General features: G+C 34.6%; 1 protein-coding gene across 1 annotated transcript in view; it reads left to right on the top strand.

Annotated features, from left to right (window-relative positions):
- Positions 1-18,190, top strand: part of LOC128548226 (multiple epidermal growth factor-like domains protein 10) — a 197,494-nt gene extending 179,304 nt beyond the window's left edge. The window contains exons 8-12 of the mRNA XM_053522690.1: positions 13,824-13,888; positions 14,314-14,353; positions 14,676-14,779; positions 15,325-15,450; positions 18,185-18,190. Of these exons, the coding sequence (XP_053378665.1) occupies positions 13,824-13,888; positions 14,314-14,353; positions 14,676-14,779; positions 15,325-15,450; positions 18,185-18,190 (341 nt within the window). The remainder of the gene's footprint in view (positions 1-13,823; positions 13,889-14,313; positions 14,354-14,675; positions 14,780-15,324; positions 15,451-18,184) is intronic.
- The last annotated feature ends 849 nt before the right edge of the window (positions 18,191-19,039 follow it).

Raw genomic sequence — 19,039 nt, 5'->3', positions numbered from 1 at the left:
GACAACCCTCTGATGGACGAAATGCATAACGTGCTGAATAACAATCCTAAATTGTTTGATGACTTTGGATAAAATACTTTGTACCATATGGACAAATGGGATGACGGACGAACAAAGGCAAATCTAAGTGTCCGCCTTCCCCAAAGGACAAACAAAAATATAAAACAAAAAGCAGATAAAATCATCTTCACACGCCACCATCTCTGACTCGCATTACATGTCTGCTCCACAGTTTTGAAAAAAAAAATAATTTTATGCAAAATGCCGGGTTTGTGGATTTCACATTTTTATACAATACCATTTATTGTTGGTGAAGTGTTTGTTATTGTATTAAGTGATGACGGTAGCAAGATATTATCATAATGTATAAAACGGGAAACATGATCGCTCTAAAATTTATGCAAATAAATCTTCCTTTTCTGTTAAATCCATCAATATGGAAACATCATCCAGTGGTTTGTCCTGCAGTTTGTGGTGTTGTTTTGTTACAATAATAATAATACAAAGACAGCCGTCCAAGAGGATTACGGAAATTGCAAAATCGTTCACTGAATTAGATTTTAATATTTGTACATGTTAAAACCAAACAATGCAAGTGTTATTTCAATTACCTACTTTGCCGCCACTCAAAACAGTTTGAGGTTTTGACTCTTGAATGGTTCTTGTGTATGACGCATCGAGTTTTAGGAATTTTGATTCATTCAAACAGCATACAAGTACCGGTTAATATTCTGCTACGATTTTATTTACCATACTATGAGATAATGAAATGAAATATGTCCAAAACATACTTTATTCTTTTTCATTTTGTCTGTCAGTTTCATTTATTTTTTTACGCAGAGATGTCTCTCCAACCGCAGAAGGATACTCCAAATATTCGACTGCTTCAAAAACATACCCTTTGCTTTTCTGTCTCTATTTTGTAAATCTTTCCTTCTTATTACACACTTTCTTCACCAGTGGCGTATTAAAGCCAAAACCGGAAAATCTAATTATTAACAGATTTATGATCTCTTCAGGTTATAAAATAAATACATTTCATTTTTAAGTGGATTATTGCAATGTAGGGAATAAATGTATCGGATTTTTTTTTCTTTTTGCTTTGGAAAACATCAAATATATATTTATATTTGTACTGAACTACACCTGAATGCTGGATCCTCCGTGGCCAAGTGGTTAACGTCGCTGACTTCGAAGAACTTTCAATCTCTGATGTGAATTCGAAAACTCGCTTAGCATCGTATTCTCCATGTGAGGTGCACAATTAAACGTTTGGAAAATACCCGTATGACTTAAATGTGTCGGTGTGTATATCGGATGTCCTTATAAAACTATACACGTACTTCTGTAAAAGCAAACACGTACACATTAACTACACGAACATAATTATAAGCGGAGGACACTTCCACAGTACCCAAAATAAAGGTTATGAAAAATATTTACAGAAATGAGAACAGAGCGTGTATTTCTATTATTGGTTCTAAGTGTAACTGGCACAATTTAGTCCATAAATATGGCGACTAGGTGGTAATTTAATGCTGAATTCTAGGATGGTGTCCGCCTTCTAAAATCATAACGCTATTTCTGATAATGAACGTTAATTTACGATTTACTAACTCCTACGTAAGACAAATTAAATAATATGTTGGACTTAGTAGGACTTAGTTACATCGTTATGATTTAATATTACCAAATACTTTAAATGAGAATTATTTGTGTGTTTACGGTCAATAAAACTCCATGTTAACGAAGCGCTGTAAATTAACGTTCATGATCAGAAATAGCGTTATGATTATAGAAGGTGGACATCATCCTAGAATTCAGCATTAAATTACCACCGTACACGTACACCGTATTACGGTGGTTTTGGCATCCAGCTCATCAACGGCAGATCAAAGGTGTAAGCTTCATTTGGATCCATTCCAATGTGGTCTGTTTCTGAGTCGCTATCTAGTAAGAGAATGGCAAGCAACTGCCTTCTTGCCTTGAGAAGAGTATTAATACAAGATCAAGGGGTCTCATCAGTCAAAATTTCTGGCCCTTAAGTAAAGGGGATGACACTTTAAGGCATACTTTGTCAGGATACGAGTTATATGACCTAGGTGTGTACCTGCGCCTTTAGTATCTTGAACAATGAAATGGGTCCAATCGCCAAGGTGACTATGTCTTAGACTAGCTGACAAACGATGTAGAATGTCCTTTGTTAAAACATAGATCTGGTGAGACCATATATCTCATATATAAAGATTTTATCTGACTACCTTGCCTAAATGATTCGTGTACCAATGTTTCGTAAATGACTTCAGTTATAAGCTAGATAATTGCAGGCAAATCAGTGACTGTTTCAAACTAACAACCTTCATCTAATGATAGTATGTTCAAACTCCTATAGGCTGGAGATACTATACTTGACTGGTTCTTTTGTTGAAGTTCCCGTCAGACAATGTCTTTGAATCAACAACATCATACGAATCCTATTGCAAAAATTGTCAGCCTATGTCCTCTTAATTGAAGCTGTTAATGTTTGCCCTGACTCCTGGGTGCTCAGAGCCTATATACTATCACTTATGGCATTAAACTATCATATAGGTATAGCCTCGATGTCTTGGCTGTACTCTGCTTATAACGCTGAACCTCACCTATAAGCTGGAACTCTCCTACTGTCTCTGCCTCAGCTGTATTTGCTATCGTCTATAGCATTCAACTACCGTTAAGATAAAACACCTATGCGCTGGCCCTACAGCTCAAAACCTAGATACAATTCTGCAACTCTTATTTAGTCTTTGAAGGTTAAATATCTTCTTTTAAATAATTTATCAGCCCTGAGAGCAAAGTTGCAATAACTTTCACATCCAGGTACTGGGATAAATGATTAGTTGATTCCACGATGTGTCTATTTATTTATAATCGCCACCGGTAACCTATATGGGCGTCCCTCCAGAAGACTTTTAGTAATGTTAGTGGGCAGGAGTGCAAGATATAGAAGACGCTCCAATTTTAGAAGCTTCCCATATTCTTTAGAGCACCCATACACGGGACACTTGTCCCAATGTTAGAAATTTTAGTTGGAGAAGCGGGGCCTCGAAATCACGACCCCTGATTTCCTAGTCAAACAGTGTTACCGCTGGACCACGTTAGTAATATATCAACATAAATTATATAATACAAGAAAATATAATGTAATGATTAAAAACATTATAAAGTCGGTAGACAGACTAGTCAGTGGTAGTCAGTTATACGTTTATTAGAGCAGATTTATAAGTGTCCGAATATTTTGTTGTGTTCTTTTACAGTGGAAACCCCGTTCTTGCAGAATGATCGGATTCCTCACACAGGTAAGAAAATTAATGTTTTCTAACATTCGTTTGCTTAAAGCCTTTACTTCAAATGCGATATTTAACGCTTGTTACTTCTTAATTATTTCGTCAAAGCATCAGAAGTAAACTATACATTTAGTTTGTTTAATTTTCTCAAATACTTTTATAATTTTACCTGTCCATGTACTGATGCTTTATTTATGATATGACCATCTCTACATTTTTGTTTGTCATGTTTTCATTGATCTAAATATTTACGTTTGAAAGTAATTAAAATTAATTTTCACAAAAAAAATACAATTTACTGTTCTTACTTAAATAACAGCAAACTGCTAAAATGAGCTCACTACCGGAAAATCTTTTGTAGTGGTATGATAGAAAATAAAAATGTTTTATCGTTAGACATATTTTTTAAATTGTGATTGTCATATCTTCCTACATGATATGTTTAGGCGTAGGCCGAAGTGAAGATAGACAACGGATTATTGATAAAAATAGGGGAGAAGTTCAAATAAATTTTATTACCAACTTGGGCCATTTGAATATATTGTTTCGTTTGTCACATTTTGCTTTCTTTATTTCGTTGATTTTATGTACTCTCTCGCAGACCAATTATGAGTGTACAGTCTGAACTGTCTGCCATTCCGTTTGTCTGCTTATGTATGTACTATGTTGTGTGTCTTTGTAGCATAGAGCAATTAAATATAATAATTTAATTTATATATCTGTCTGTCCAGTTGTTTTGTACTCAATCCATCCTGTAGTTTTAACCTTTTTCCAACGAAACTTGTTAAACATCATCAACATGGGAAGGACATGCGCCAATAGTCCGAAATGTCATATCTAATTTTTTTTTCCTGAAGTAAGGCCCTACTTTTTGATTTCACTATAATATTATAAAACTATTATGTACCCTTTGTACACAGATCCTCTTACACTTTCCATTCAATTCCACGGAAATTTTGTATAAAACATCATCAACGTGAAGCGTATTTTTGAGTGTCAACAGAATTCAAGAGGCCGAATAAAGACCTGTAAATGTGTTAGTTTCGTGTGGCGTAATGCCAGGAGATTGTTTTCTGTCAATGGGATAATATGTGCAGTGTGCCGGAGGAGATCCTTATATTGTATGTAAAATTTATGCTATCACTTCTTACTTATTTCTTTGATAAACTCACCGGTGAAAGTAGCTAATCCGTTGTCCATCATCATATCGGTCTTCGCATGTATATCTGTACATGCACGTTAAGACAATTTATGCTCTGAAAATAATAAAGATATTTAAAAGAAAGTATAGTAAGAAAGTATATTATATCTTGATTGCTTAGACAACATCAGCTACACAACTAAATACCAATCGCTTTCTTTTATAACCACACAAACGGTTTGTATATGATGCGACTCGTTTCTATTTGTTTCCCGTTGGATTTATCATTCTAAAACACAATTCGGGTAAAATTTGAATGGAATGTTCATATCATTCTTCTGCCATTTTGCAGACATTCCGCAGTTGTGGTTTTTTCAATTATGACATGAATGTCATCATTTTTATGTATTAAATGATTTATATAATGCATAAATGCTCTCATTGCACTTCTATCGCATTAGTGACTTTGATGCACTATATTACATCATTCTGAAGACAGGTCCGCATTATCTGTGTCTAATTTGATCGAATTTTTGTAACGTCTTCCTAATACCTACAAGGGTTTCATGAAAAAGCATTGTTGCCAAGGCTGTAGTTACATATTATCTAATATTCAGGGCTATAATTAATGTTTTATCAATGTCAATTGTAAAGAGTTTTTAAAAACTGTCTACTATTCTTCATCCCGTTTGCCGATCCTTTTCAAGTAATATAACTAATAAATACAAGAACATTCCGAAGGACGAATGTTATATACTTCTGTTACATGTTTTAATGTAGTTGTTACAACATTTCTTTGGACATAATATAATCAGCAAATTAACCTTGCATCGCTCTTGCAGTCGATGGATTTGCCGATTATGTTCTATTATTGATTTCACACGAGCTCGGAAATCTTAACTGAAGTCGCCGTCATAACAAAAGCTTAACACAATTGAATGCATTTTAACAACAAGAAAGATCATTTGGTAGTCTAATACGTATATTGCAAAACCCGAACTTTTGTCCAGTATTTGTACTGTTTAGTTTCTCAGCATGACCATTTCGGCCTGGGTGGTTCCAATACTCCCTCTTTCATAGCCTTGGGTATTGTATATTCATCCGTTGGATATTGTGCCTGCTTTTTAATTTTGTCTTTTGACAGTTCCTATGATATGCAGGCTCCATAACCTCATATCCCCTTTCTAAATTCGAGTTTGTTTAGTTCTGCCAATTGTTTTCTCGTTTGGGGCAAACTCATTACTTTATCTGGGGACCAAACGCCGCTTTTCATGGAATTACACGCCAGAACACGTGTATCATTGAAGGTTTCATTTTCAACGCGTTCGAAAACATCTGCGGATTCTCTAAATTGCTTTTTGTACTTTTAGCATGTGCTAATGTTGCGTTCTGCTCAACCCGGGGCTAGAGGACGTGGACGGTAGCATGCGTTTCCACTACTGTCAATGAACAGGCTCAATCAAACCGAGCCTGCAACATTTTTGTTTTTGTCGTGTTGCGCGATCTGTGAAGTTTCCACTTTTTCTATTAAATATTTGTACACTAATACATACTATGAAAAACGCTGCATTAGTTTTGCCACATCTTTTAATAGTGTCACCTTCATCAGTGGTATGTATTGCACAATGTTACAAGTCTGTGGAAATGTGGTAACTTTGGCAACGCTTATAGTAGACCGCACACATGGCACGTATTTGACTTACAAGAACATTGTATGTTGTATGAAACTCTGTTTACACTGATGAATAGGTCACCTTCTATGATATATCGGAAAACTGCACATCATTTACAGCCACAATGCCACAGGAATTTAGTCACTTGATGTATTGTCGGTTGTGTTTTGTGCAAACGTATGTTCTGTAATTTATTGTATCATTAGTTATTAAAGTTAGTTATTCCTTTGGCAACGTTTGCAATAGACCGCATACAGAACATGTATTGACTAACATGCTATGTGCATACAAACATTGTAAGAGACTGAGTTTAAACCGATGAACGTATCACCTTCTGTGAAATATAGGAATATTGCACATCATTTAAACCCACAGTGCCCCATGATTCGGTTGCTTGAAGAACTGTCCGTTGTGCTATTGTGCACAATTTCATCTTGTAAGTTATTGTCTCTTCTAAAAGCTATTAATCCGGACAGACTGCTTATATGGAGTAAAGGTATTTGTTCAATATTTGGAAGCGCCCGAGGTAACTTAAGCATCAGATTGACCTTTTTAGTTTCTTTCCTTTTATGTAATATACTCTAGTATATTTATAAACATAATCATTTGCTTTCTTATATGAATATCCTATGATTTATCTGGTATACCTTTGTGTGTGTGTGTTAGGGTTTAACGTCTTTTTCAACAATTTTTCAGTCATATAAACGACGGTGTCTACTTGTAGCAGTGAGCACAATGCCCAACTTTATAGTGCTGCTTCACTGGAATATCACACCGTAGACACGTGGCATGATATCCCACCCAGTCACATTATACTGACACCAGGCTGACCAGTCCTAGCACTATCCTCTTAATGCTGAGCGCCAAGCGAGGAAGCTGCTAGTACCATTTTTTACGTCTTTGGTATGACGCGGCCAGGGATCGAACCCACGGCCGGTATACCTTTGTTATACATATTCTCAAGTAAAGGCAGCTAAGGGGTTTGGGGTTGTTGTTGTATTTCTGTGTGCCAGAAGACTCAAATATGTTCTATGCAAGGGATAGTTTAATTCACCTCTGGATATTTTCGTATACTGAAATATTTCTTTTCAGGGGTTGCTCTTGTGGATATTCGCACGATCTTTATTTGGCCCACAATATGCTGGTAAGTGTCTAAGTGGAAACGTAAGCAATGAACTATTCCAGAATGCACATTTGCTAAGTTTGATTAACATTTAATATTATTTTTATATCTGGTAATACGTCTTAACTGAAAGATAATACCAACAGACTACAGTCTACTGGTAACTTCTTCGCATGTTAAAAGTCATGTTTTTCCAGGTGGTGTAATTGACGAAAGTTGTAAAACTGGCTGTAGTTGTTGTATTCGTGAGGCCTGCGGTCCGCGTTTGGAGTTTAAAGATGCGTGCACATACGGTTGTATTGATGGCCATAGAGGTGCTAGATGTTATATACTATGCACACATAATTGTAAATCCTGTCCTAGCAGCGCAGATATATGTGAAACATGCTTTGACGGCTTCTATCTTGGAGATAATAAGGACTGTAAATCAAAATGTCCAGCAAACTGTAAAAGTTGCATCTCGGACAATTATTGTACAACGTGTAAGAACGGATTTGAAAACAGGGACGGTTCTAATGCATGTGAAAATAGTGTTTGTCCGCAGAATTGCATTTGCAATAAAACCAGTTGTGTCAGTTGCAAAGCAGGATTCTACAATACAACTACTTCGTGTGTCAACCAGTGTCCTAAAAATTGTCAGACTTGTCTCTCTTCTGACTATTGTGATAAATGCAAACCTGGATATTACAACGGAAAAAAATATAACATCGCATCTAATCGTTATGTCAATTATTGCAATAAATGTAAAGATTCGTGCGGAAGTTGTTCGTCGTACAATTTATGCCTTAAATGCTCAGTCGGGAAGTTTGGTATTAATTGTCACGAAAAATGTTCAATAGGTTGCATAGACAATTCTTGCACAATGAACACAGGAACATGTAAGTGTTTATCCAATTTTTCGGGTGAAAAATGTACAGAATGTGTAACTGGAAAATATGGGAATATGTGTGACAAGACCTGCCCAGTACACTGCAAGAGTAATGTTTGTGATAAATTTTCGGGTTATTGTACTAAAGGATGTGTAAAAAACACTTTTACCGGAGATAAATGTAACATTTGCATCAGTGGAATGTACGGTGACAATTGTGAAACACTCTGTCCAGTAAATTGCAGAAGTAATAAGTGTGAAAAGGACACAGGGACTTGTTCGGACGGGTGCAAAAGCAACTTTGATGGAGCAACTTGTACAGAATGTATAAATGGCAGATTCGGGGGAAAATGTGAACAATATTGTCCACGAACATGTGCTAATAATGTCTGCAAAAAGCAGACAGGTTATTGCTTACAGTGCGCAGGTAATTTTGCTGGATATAAGTGTAATGTCTGTACATCCGGATATTTTGGGTTAGACTGTGACCAGAAATGTTCCTTGAATTGCATCAACGACACTTGTGATATTGATAAAGGAGTGTGTACATATGGATGCAAAGGAAATTATTCTGGGGACAAATGTTGTGTAAATAATAAACACTGTGCAAAATGCTTATCAAACAACGAATGTCAGGAATGTAAATCTGGTTATTTCCAAGAAGTATGCGAACAAATTTGTCCGGAAAACTGCGAAGGATCTTGCAAGTTTTCAACAGGCGTTTGCAAGAATTGTATAATAAACCGTTTTGGTCCATTCTGCAGCTTGATGTGTTCTGAAAGTTGCAAAGTTTCACAGAGCAATGTACGCCGCTGTGCATCATCCGACGGGACATGTTTACATGGCTGTAACGATGGTTTCTTCGGCGGTTCGTGTAATGAGACATGCAGTAGCTTCTGTATTGCTAATGTATGTACTCAGGAAAAAGGTGTGTGCATAAAGGGATGTAGCGGCTCGCAAGACGATCCGGTGTGTGCTGTTAATTTTGGTAAGACAATGACTTTTTCTCTCTGTAGACAAACAAAAGGTCGTTAATGAATTTCTGAACAAAATAATGTTGATGTTGTTTCTTTTTCCTTTCTTGAAAAAATAATAAAGATATCATGCTATTGAGAGAAGAATGAGTATTTGTATGTTTAACGTAAGTTGTTTATCTTAAATGTTAATGCACCAACATTGAACGTCATTCAATGGAGAAAATAATGAATATTAAAGACGTTATTGCAGTCTGGTGGGTTTGTCATGTGTTTCTGTGGAAAAGATTGTATACAATTGTGATACAAATTTCTCGGTCAAGTTTTCACGTGTTACACAGGGCGCTTATGTATTGTATGAAATAATAAGTGTCAGCGGTGTTAAAGCTGAATTGTCTTAATCTTCAAATCCATCGATAAAATCAACATATTTTCATACTCGTATTGAACAGTTTACGCACATTACGATTGTATGCCTACCGTTGAAAGACATGGTCGATAAAAACAAAATTACAGATTCCTGTTACTTTGGGGTAATAACTAATTAATCAGTTCTACATATAACCCGTTTATATGAAGAAATGATAACAGTAAGCAAATAAATGAAGAAGGTACAGGTTAATTGAAGGTTTTACACAATCAGTTCCCTGCCTATATTAGGGATATGATAGAAGTGTATAAACAGGTCATAAACCTAAGATCACAAGACACACTGTCACTGGTTATGCCAAAAACTAAAACCATGATGTATGGCAATCGCAGCTTTTCTTTCACTGCTCCATATCTTTGGAACTCCCTTCCCGTCAAGACCAGGGAAGCTCACACGCTAGCTGCTTTCAAAAGCATGCTTAAAATCCCCTTCTTTGTACAACATTTTGTTAACTGACCGATATATTGTTTACCTTTTCATATAACAACGTAGCCAAAATTGTTTCCTTATTCTCTATAAATACATATACAGCTATGGGCAAACATCTGGATAAAGTAGATGATTCTTATATGCAATAATGTTTTTATCGATAAATTCGTATATTCTGTTGTACCAGTTATACCATTCTATTTATTTTTAGGACAAATGGATACAACAACCGATCCTCCAATCCCTATTGGCCCTATAGCTGGTGTAGGTTCAGCTGCTTTGGTTATCATAACTGGGATTGTACTTGCAATATGTTTCCTCAAACGAAGGTAAGTTCTGAGAATTTGGTTTCTTATGAAAGCGTCTTGTTGATATTGACCATCACTAAATTCCAAATCAGTTCAGAGTAGTCGACGTGTCTAGTGTGAGTTAGAAAGTATAACGCTTCTAGATATTTCTCTAATCATATATATTAATGCCATAAATCTAAACATCAATATACCAAACTCCATTTAAAGATCAGCATAAGCTTCAATTTGATAATTGTAGTAGAATTTATTTATTTGTTGCATTAAACATGCCCTTTTATAACTTTGATATATTTGTCTATGTTAAGGCGCATGCGAAAACCTTCTGAAAGGCAGAACGTCGATGCTGCGACAGGATGTGCAAGAGAAGTGCCCGTCTACGTCAATTTGCGTGGTATGTAACCTAAAAGTCAAACATTTTAGTAACAATTTATGTTTATCACATGTGCAGTTCTGCAGCAGAAATAATTGTCCGATTATAGTAGCTCTGGACGTTTGACCGTGTGTAATGACGTATCAGCCTGGACTTGGTATACGAAAGCAAACATTGTGTTATTTTCAAATGTCAACACGGCAGCAATACTATATTTTATAAAACTGAATATGACATCAAAACGTTTTAAAACAATCAGCGTGTAATGGGTAGATCTCTTTAAACATTGGCAAATGAAAGAACAAGCACACGGTCCTACACAAAGCATTTCACCATTATTATAGACAGTCAGTTTACTTATAACAGTGAGAAGTTTCAATAAGATCTTAACTTGAAAAAATGCTCTGTATGCAAAAGTGTTACAAATTTGCAATTTTGCCAAATTCAACAAGTTTGAACTTGGATGAGGTCCATGTTTTTTTCAAATCATTCTAGCATAAATCTAGCACATGGCCTTATATTTTTTATTTGCTTTAATTTCTAAGTATATGTTGAAGCTTTGAAAATTCATGGTTTAATCAATATCAACATAGCAGAAATAAATTGATTTGAACGTGCAGAACTACCGAAATGATTGTATTGATGTAAAGACGAAATGCTAGAACAAATGCGTGATTTATTCGTTTAAATAAAGGAAAGTATGCGCGATGTTCTACAAACGATCATAAAATCTTTAAGTATTCATTGAATTGATATCTACATAATTTATATACAAGTTATAGTAGGCATGTATGTTTTAAATTAGCCTATACCGTCATTAAGAATTACCTGTATGACTTGTACAGACGTATCAGATCACTATAAAGGTGAATATTACTAGTTAACTTTACGTTTCACAGAATTTCTAAACATAAGCAATACATACAGTTTAATGATTTATTCAATGAAACAATATCAGATAATGTGTTTTAAAGGTAATGTATACATACTATTCTGTACCTTTATAGAAAAGAAAGGAAAGTAGTAATATTAAATCTATTCAAGATGAACTCATGCTTCATACTTTGTACCATTTACTTTTGAAATACAGAAACACAATTACTTGAAGATGATGTAGAGCAAAATAGTACAGTAGCACGGGACAATGCAAGAACTGCAGTAAAAATTGATGAAGTAGAAATAGACGAACGGTCTAATGATGCAGCAAACAAGCAGCCAAAGAGAAACAGAGTGAGAGTGAACGACCTGTTTTCATATATCACTAAGAGACACGATGACCCGTTTGCAAACGAATTCGAGGTAACTTAGATTTGTATACTTCTCAAATTATAATAAAATTTGTATGTCGATCCTTTGGAAGCCTAGAATGCAACTAAGCAAAATAACAGCAGACTCGGTTTGACTGAGAGGCAATGAATTATGCCCCTAACATCGGATTCAATTACAGTATAAAGTCGAGTGTACTCTATGGTTTCAAAGAACCAGAAACTATAACGACGCTGAATCCAAGTGCGGGGAAACATATTATGACTGTTGTTGTAATAGTTGATGAGATAAGCAAGTCAGTCATTTGGAAGCATAGAATGCAAACAAGGAAAACTAGTAGACTCGGTCTGATAGTCTATTCAAAAGAGGTAATGAAATGTGCAACACCCCTCACGCCCACAGCATTTCTAAAGCAGAATTCTATTACAATATAATTGAGTATGTTCAAATATCTCAATGGCCAGAAAATGTAACAACACTGAGTCCAGTTACGTGAGATTTTTACAGCGCCACATTGACACTTAATGTCACAATTATATGTAAAAGTAAAACTAAAAACAGTTTCCTTGTCAACGGTTCACTTTGAAATATCTATGCATGACAGTGTCATTTTTCAGTTGATTAGTTAAATAAATCATAGTAGTTATCAAAACGTTACTGCAATTGAAAGTCTCAATAAATGCATTCAATCATCAAATATACTTCCTTTATTGACATCAAGTGTTCATTTGAACTGAATCAAAAGAGATGGCTACAGAAATAAAGCTTTATATTTACTCATCAACTTTTGTACAGACTACTATTTAAATATTCTGTAAGAATTAAGTGCTTAAATGAATGCAATTGATTTCATAATAACAAATCGTGGAGACTTTAGGTTATACCCATGGTTTCGTAATTCTAGATGCTTGTACGGATAAATAAAATTAATGATTCAGTTTTACAACATTTATATAGTATAATGGGGGTATTTTAGGAGTATTGTGATTTGATGTGATATTACAGATAAACTTCTCGTTTTTCAGTCGTTCCAAAACTTCCTTCATCTTGTATTGAAATCTTTCTATACTACACTATTCTCAAAACTTCCTTGTCTAATGAAGTTTAAATTAAAAACATTGCAAAGTCATCAATTCTAAAGTATAAAGTTTACGTCAAATGCAATGGAAATAAGTGTTGATGGTGTTCTTTTTTTTAAATGTCACTTTTAATACTTTTCCTGCACCAGTTAGCAAATTATCATTCTAGAGGTAGATCCATAAAGATCTTAGTCAAAAGGTATTCATTTGTGGCATTTATATTTTCTCAATGCTGTTTCAGAGTCTAGCAAAAGATTTAGATTTGACAGAACATTGCACTTTTGCGAGGAAACCCGAAAACCTACCTATGAATAGGTACAATGGCATATATCCGTGTAAGTTTACATTGCATTACTAATTTTAATAAAATACTAATACTACAAATAAAAATAGATATTTATTGCCTCTTGCCCATTGTAACCTTAAATGTATTATTGATGATAAGCTGTACATGCTTAAATCAAAATAAACCTATGTTCTGTTCTGTTCTTAAAACAATGACCAAGATCAAATAAGAAAATCATGTTAATTGAGAAAAACAGCATATTCGGAACAGACACAACGAAATTAATGAAAAATAGAACAAAGTCAACAAATGTAGAGACTATGGCTAAGACCAACAGACAAATTCTGTTACCTATTTAAAGTCTCTATATACTATTATAACACAGTTGTAGCGTCTTCACTATCAAAACGTTAGTTTACCAATTTCTGTTACAGATGTTCTTACGTGTCGTTGAAGAGCGATGGCATTCCAATATCTTACATATATGATTATATAAATTTAAATTATATAAAGTGTATTAATATTTCATTTTTTATCCCCTATATTTCAGACGATCATTCTAGAGTTACTATATCTGCTCAGCCAGGATTCTTCATAAATGCTTGTTACATCGATGTAAGTATATATATTCAGATACATGCTGTGTGTTACACAATACAAAAGATTTATATTCTATGTGTAATTATTTTTTGTCAATCACCTTTGACAGGCGACGAGTACCGAAACTAAAAAGTGTCACATGTCTACTTATTTCATTCTATGATTAAATTACTTCTTCTGAGGAGATTTATTCTATGTATGTGTTATTAGGTAAGGTTTGCACATACATGAATAGACGAAATAATTGTGTGAAGATCTCCGCTAAACTAGTTGAATTCAAAGATATTGGAATTCCTATCATATAGGGTTACATTCGGCATAGTTATTGTTTCTCTTGCAGTATCAGAGATGTATTTTAACACCATGTGTAATTGTTTCATTGTTTGCTTGAAAATGATAATTAATATTGTGATAGTCCGAAATACCCCTTTATCTTTTAGGGCTACAACAACAGAAAGAAAGCGTATATTGCGTCCCTAGGTACATTTTACATTTAACTTCTGTATTGAAACAGGAATCACTTTTCAAGTGTAAAATACCTATATTTCATTTTTACGAGAATAATCCATTTAGGAATCCTGTCCAGAATGCAGTTATTAATGATATTCGTTTTAAGACATAATTATGGCACTCTGTTTAATGTTAGGGCCTTAATTGTAGTTCAGTTTATAAATTTGCCAGCTTGCAGTTTTAAAGTGTATAATGTACAAAATTTAATGAAATAAATTGAAATTTGAAAACCTCAAAATATATCTATATTGATTCTAAACATGTATCTTTTAATATGCATACTGATCTGTAGGTCCTACTGCAAAAACAACAGACAAGTTCTCGACTTTCTGGCTTATGGTTTGGAATGAGAAATCTGATATCATTGTTATGCTGACCAATCTCCGTGAGGCTTCGGTAAGACAGTAGATACTTTAAACTTTGATTTTCTAGATAATTGTATTAAAATCGTAAATATGATGATAGCAGAAAGTTGGTAAAGTTATATTGCCGGCTGTAAAACAGTTGAATGACGGGGAAAAGAGCACTTGCTTTATTGTCTTCTTCTTTTCGAATCATATAATTTTTGTTTAGAAGTATTCCTGCTTGCGCTCTATGTGTTACTATACTAAATATCAATGATTTTAATCGGAATTTAAGGACAATGTGATAACTCGCGTCCTTTCGCTTGAATTTCGTTCACCCTTTAAGTTTTCCTTATTTATGTTAAGACAGTGTGTTGATGCAAGTAAATTAGAAGAGAGTGACTGTGCTAATCGAACGTATTTATACTGGGCCAATATGCCGAAGAAAGTGTTGTTTTAATATTTTACTTTGTGTCGGTTTTTATTTATTGCTTAGAAAGTTTAAATCTTAATGATAATATAATGCCACTTTACTCTACCTCAAAATTTATTACCTTTTTTATTTCCAATTAAAATATGATTTGTGTCTTCACAAAGGGAATGAAGTGTGAAAACTACTGGCCAGATTCAGATAAAGAGGAGGTCTATGGTCAAATTAGAGCGACATGTCGTAGTATTGAAGATTTTGCTGAGTATACTGTCAGAACCCTCTCCATATCAAAGGTTAGTTAAGGCTCTGCTCCGTAAGTCAATTAAATTTCTTTAAACCTTCAGTTAAACAAATACAAGTGACATGACACAAAACATTTTTTCCAATTAATTGAACCCGTTTTGTGCCTGTCTCATGAAATTAACATTATAAACATTGTTCTACTTCCAGTTATATGAATTAAAATACTTTAATGAATTGAAATGCTTGAAGAAATGATATATATCATTTCATGGTCTTGACAAAGTCGAATAGCTAGTGTTCTAGTGTTATAATATTTCACCAGGACGTGTTCAGAAATGTTCTGAAATCCTGTGAGTGATCCTTTTTAAATGTTCTGTCCTTGAACATCAAGCACTCTCCGTAATGATATTATATAATCTTTTTCTTGGGCAGATAGAAAGGATTAAAATCATTGAAATGAAAATTTATAGGAACGAAATTTTTTTAAGTAAAGTGTGATATCTAATAAGATTCAGTTAAATTCCTAGGGCAAAGAAATGAACACGTGGTGCAGATTTCATAAAACAAAATCTAGAAAATTATGTATTTGTTACCCTTTGGGTTCTTCAAACTTATAACTATAATACAGCTAATATGCTTGAACCACAACACTAGTACAGTTCATCATTTTATTCATATTTGCTTCACAGTTTATAGCATAAGGTTGCAGGGTACACCGAAATGTTAATACAAGTATCGTAAGTATCGACAATGTTGTGACCCTGAAAGTAAACAATAAATTACACTAAATACTTAATATGAGCTTACATATACATAAGCGGCAATATGAATTAAAACAATAGCAATCTGGACAGCATTGGAGACGATTATTCCTTATTCAATATAATACTCCAACAGGGAATATTACACAAATTTTAAATATAACTCTCACAAGAAAAAGTCAGGTTCGACTCCGTATCAGGCATCTGGTTTCATACATATATTTACAACATATTGTAACCTTAAGGACGGGAGGAGTGTAGTGTGGTCGTCTCTCTCTTATTACGTTCTGGAATGGCACCAGAGTTGACTTTTGATGAGGATCACTTTATTATGACTTTTAAGATTTATATTATAATAAAAAGGTGAAAAGCTGAACTTTGTTTGTTGTCATTTATATCCCTGAGCTATATCTTGATAAACACAAGATTTGGTGGTGTAACGCCCTTTTATACAAGATTAAGACCGATAAGAACACAACACAGAATATTTCAAACCAAGAGAATTTTAATATATGAACACTTTTAATGTTTATTAAATAATAACCAATAGCTTCTAATTCAAAGACTTTTAATAATCATACTATCGTCCCTTGGTAGATGGTGTCCAAATACATTCGTCTCCATGTACTCCGTTTCGCGGAAAGGGTACCTTTTCGATTAAATACATACATTACGCAAAACGGTTACGGTTGCGCATAAATTTACGTAGATTCCGTGTATTACCATGTAATACGAAATGGTTGCGCCGTAACTAGAAATATAACAGTTGCGCCGTAATTAGAATGTAACAGTTGCGCCGTAATTAGATGTAACAGTTGCGCCTAAATAAATCCTGATGGGCGTTAAACTTTGACATTGTTTACCTTGGTTACGGAATTTCAGTTGCGGACTAGACTATACTGTATAAACTACCCTAGTGGAACTTTTAAGTTTAACCTATTGGTTGCGCTATTTTGAACCAGAACCGCCAAATGAAGTTTCTAACCTCTTTTTATAGGGTTTTGTCGTATGAATTCCGCTCCTCAACTAGATGGTTTTTCTATATGTTTCTAGTGGTGGAGAGTTCCTGGAATCGGTTGCGGAAAGCGTTATTTGCCCCGAATTCGTACACTTCAAAAATACAGTTCCGTAACTCAACGGCGTAACTCAAATTAAAAGTTAACTACTACATTGTTAAGAAAACCGATTACAGATCTGTTATTGGCAACAAAATCTTTGTTGCAATACCTTTTTGTCATTTGGTAATCTTTCCGTTTAGAATTGTCCTTCGGGCACTATATTCGTAAACAAAGTTTTATAGACTTTGGGAAAATGCGTAAACACACACAAATTGCAGCCACTCTCGAGGATGTCAGAGGCCACTACCGGTTTACATAAATTAAGTAAGGTTTATTCATTACATTTGACTAAATATTGTGTCTGAATTCGCTTTCTGATATGAGTTACGGATGATTTGTCACACATTTTCGCGATCTATCAAAAGTGCGTTCCAAATTTCAAATTACAGTTTTATTGGTTGTAGGTCATTATTAATGATGATAAACAGATTGTGTATTGTTGTTTTGTATATTTCTCATGTTTAATTCATTCTGAAGTTGATTTGTCACTGAATATTACTTTTACCATTTTGGTCAATAACCCAGCTTTATCAAGGCACCCATTTCCTAACACTTCCCCCACCTCAGTTTTAACTTATCCTCCTGGATAATAGCCTGTTTATTCTGTTCTACCAAGGATTTTTTTAACTAATATTATATCATATTCTATAAAATCAGAAAAACAGATAAGAAGAAATATAAGATCACATGTATTAACAAACTCTTCCGCTCTAAAAACATAGAACTATGCAATAAAACATTATGTGGAACTTTAATTTAACAACAAACTTTAGAAATATTCATCAAGCGTTACCATTGAAATGGTCATCCATAGTTTTTCTCCTGTATGCATTCTCGTATGTTCACAGTTATAATTTTTCATAATTGCCATTGTGTTTTCTTTGTATGTATTCACTTTTTTTAAGGATTGACATTTTGACACAAGTATTAATAAACTTTTGTAACACTGTGTTAATTTATAAACACAACTTTCCGTTTTTATGTATGTATACTAAACTTACTAAACACATTTACGTTACGTTTATCTCCATTATTTAATCTAGATATGATGGTCCTTCCTGCAATCGAAGCAGCGTGGTAAGGAGACTGGGATCAAAAGGCAACTTCTGGTTAACAGATACGAACTGTAGTGCCCGTAAAATGTTGGACCTCACCAAAGGAAAAATTTCTTCCCAGCTACAACTTCTTTAAAAATCAAAAAGTTCTGAAACCTTGCCTAGTAATGCTGTCCTCGCTCTTTTCTTTTCGGTGTACGAGGGCTCCTGGTAGCGCAAGAAACTTGTACTTGTCAGAAGGTAACACCTTGACATCTCAGGAGCTACTTCTCCGTAGACAAAAGCTTCCAGAGTCATGGCCATCATTTCCACAGTCAACAACCGTCTATCAGGCGTCATATTCACCACCCTTTTGGCGGCCACTGAACTACTTGACCATTTCCAAGGTAAATTTTCCTCCAATGTATTGGTCCCCATTGCCGGCGGGCTGGAGGACACATTGGCATGGCACCTTTTTCTAAAATACTTCGGCCGTCGCCACATGATTCGCTTCTTCAACCGGTTCAATTTCTGGCTCCTTACCATCAACAGTTTCAGTGTTTACAACCACCTTCACTTGTCCGTTTAACTTATCAGGTTCTCCCGACTCATTACCCACTATGTTCCCTTCCGATTCTTTGTAATTATTATTTATGTCCTTCACCTTCCTCCATATCTCATCATCACCCTTTTTCATTTCAACTGAGTCCCCTTTTTCATTTACAA

Source organism: Mercenaria mercenaria, chromosome 14 (genome assembly GCF_021730395.1).
Source record: "Mercenaria mercenaria strain notata chromosome 14, MADL_Memer_1, whole genome shotgun sequence".
NCBI lineage: Eukaryota > Metazoa > Mollusca > Bivalvia > Venerida > Veneridae > Mercenaria > Mercenaria mercenaria.
This window is presented reverse-complemented; position numbering and strand designations above follow the sequence as displayed.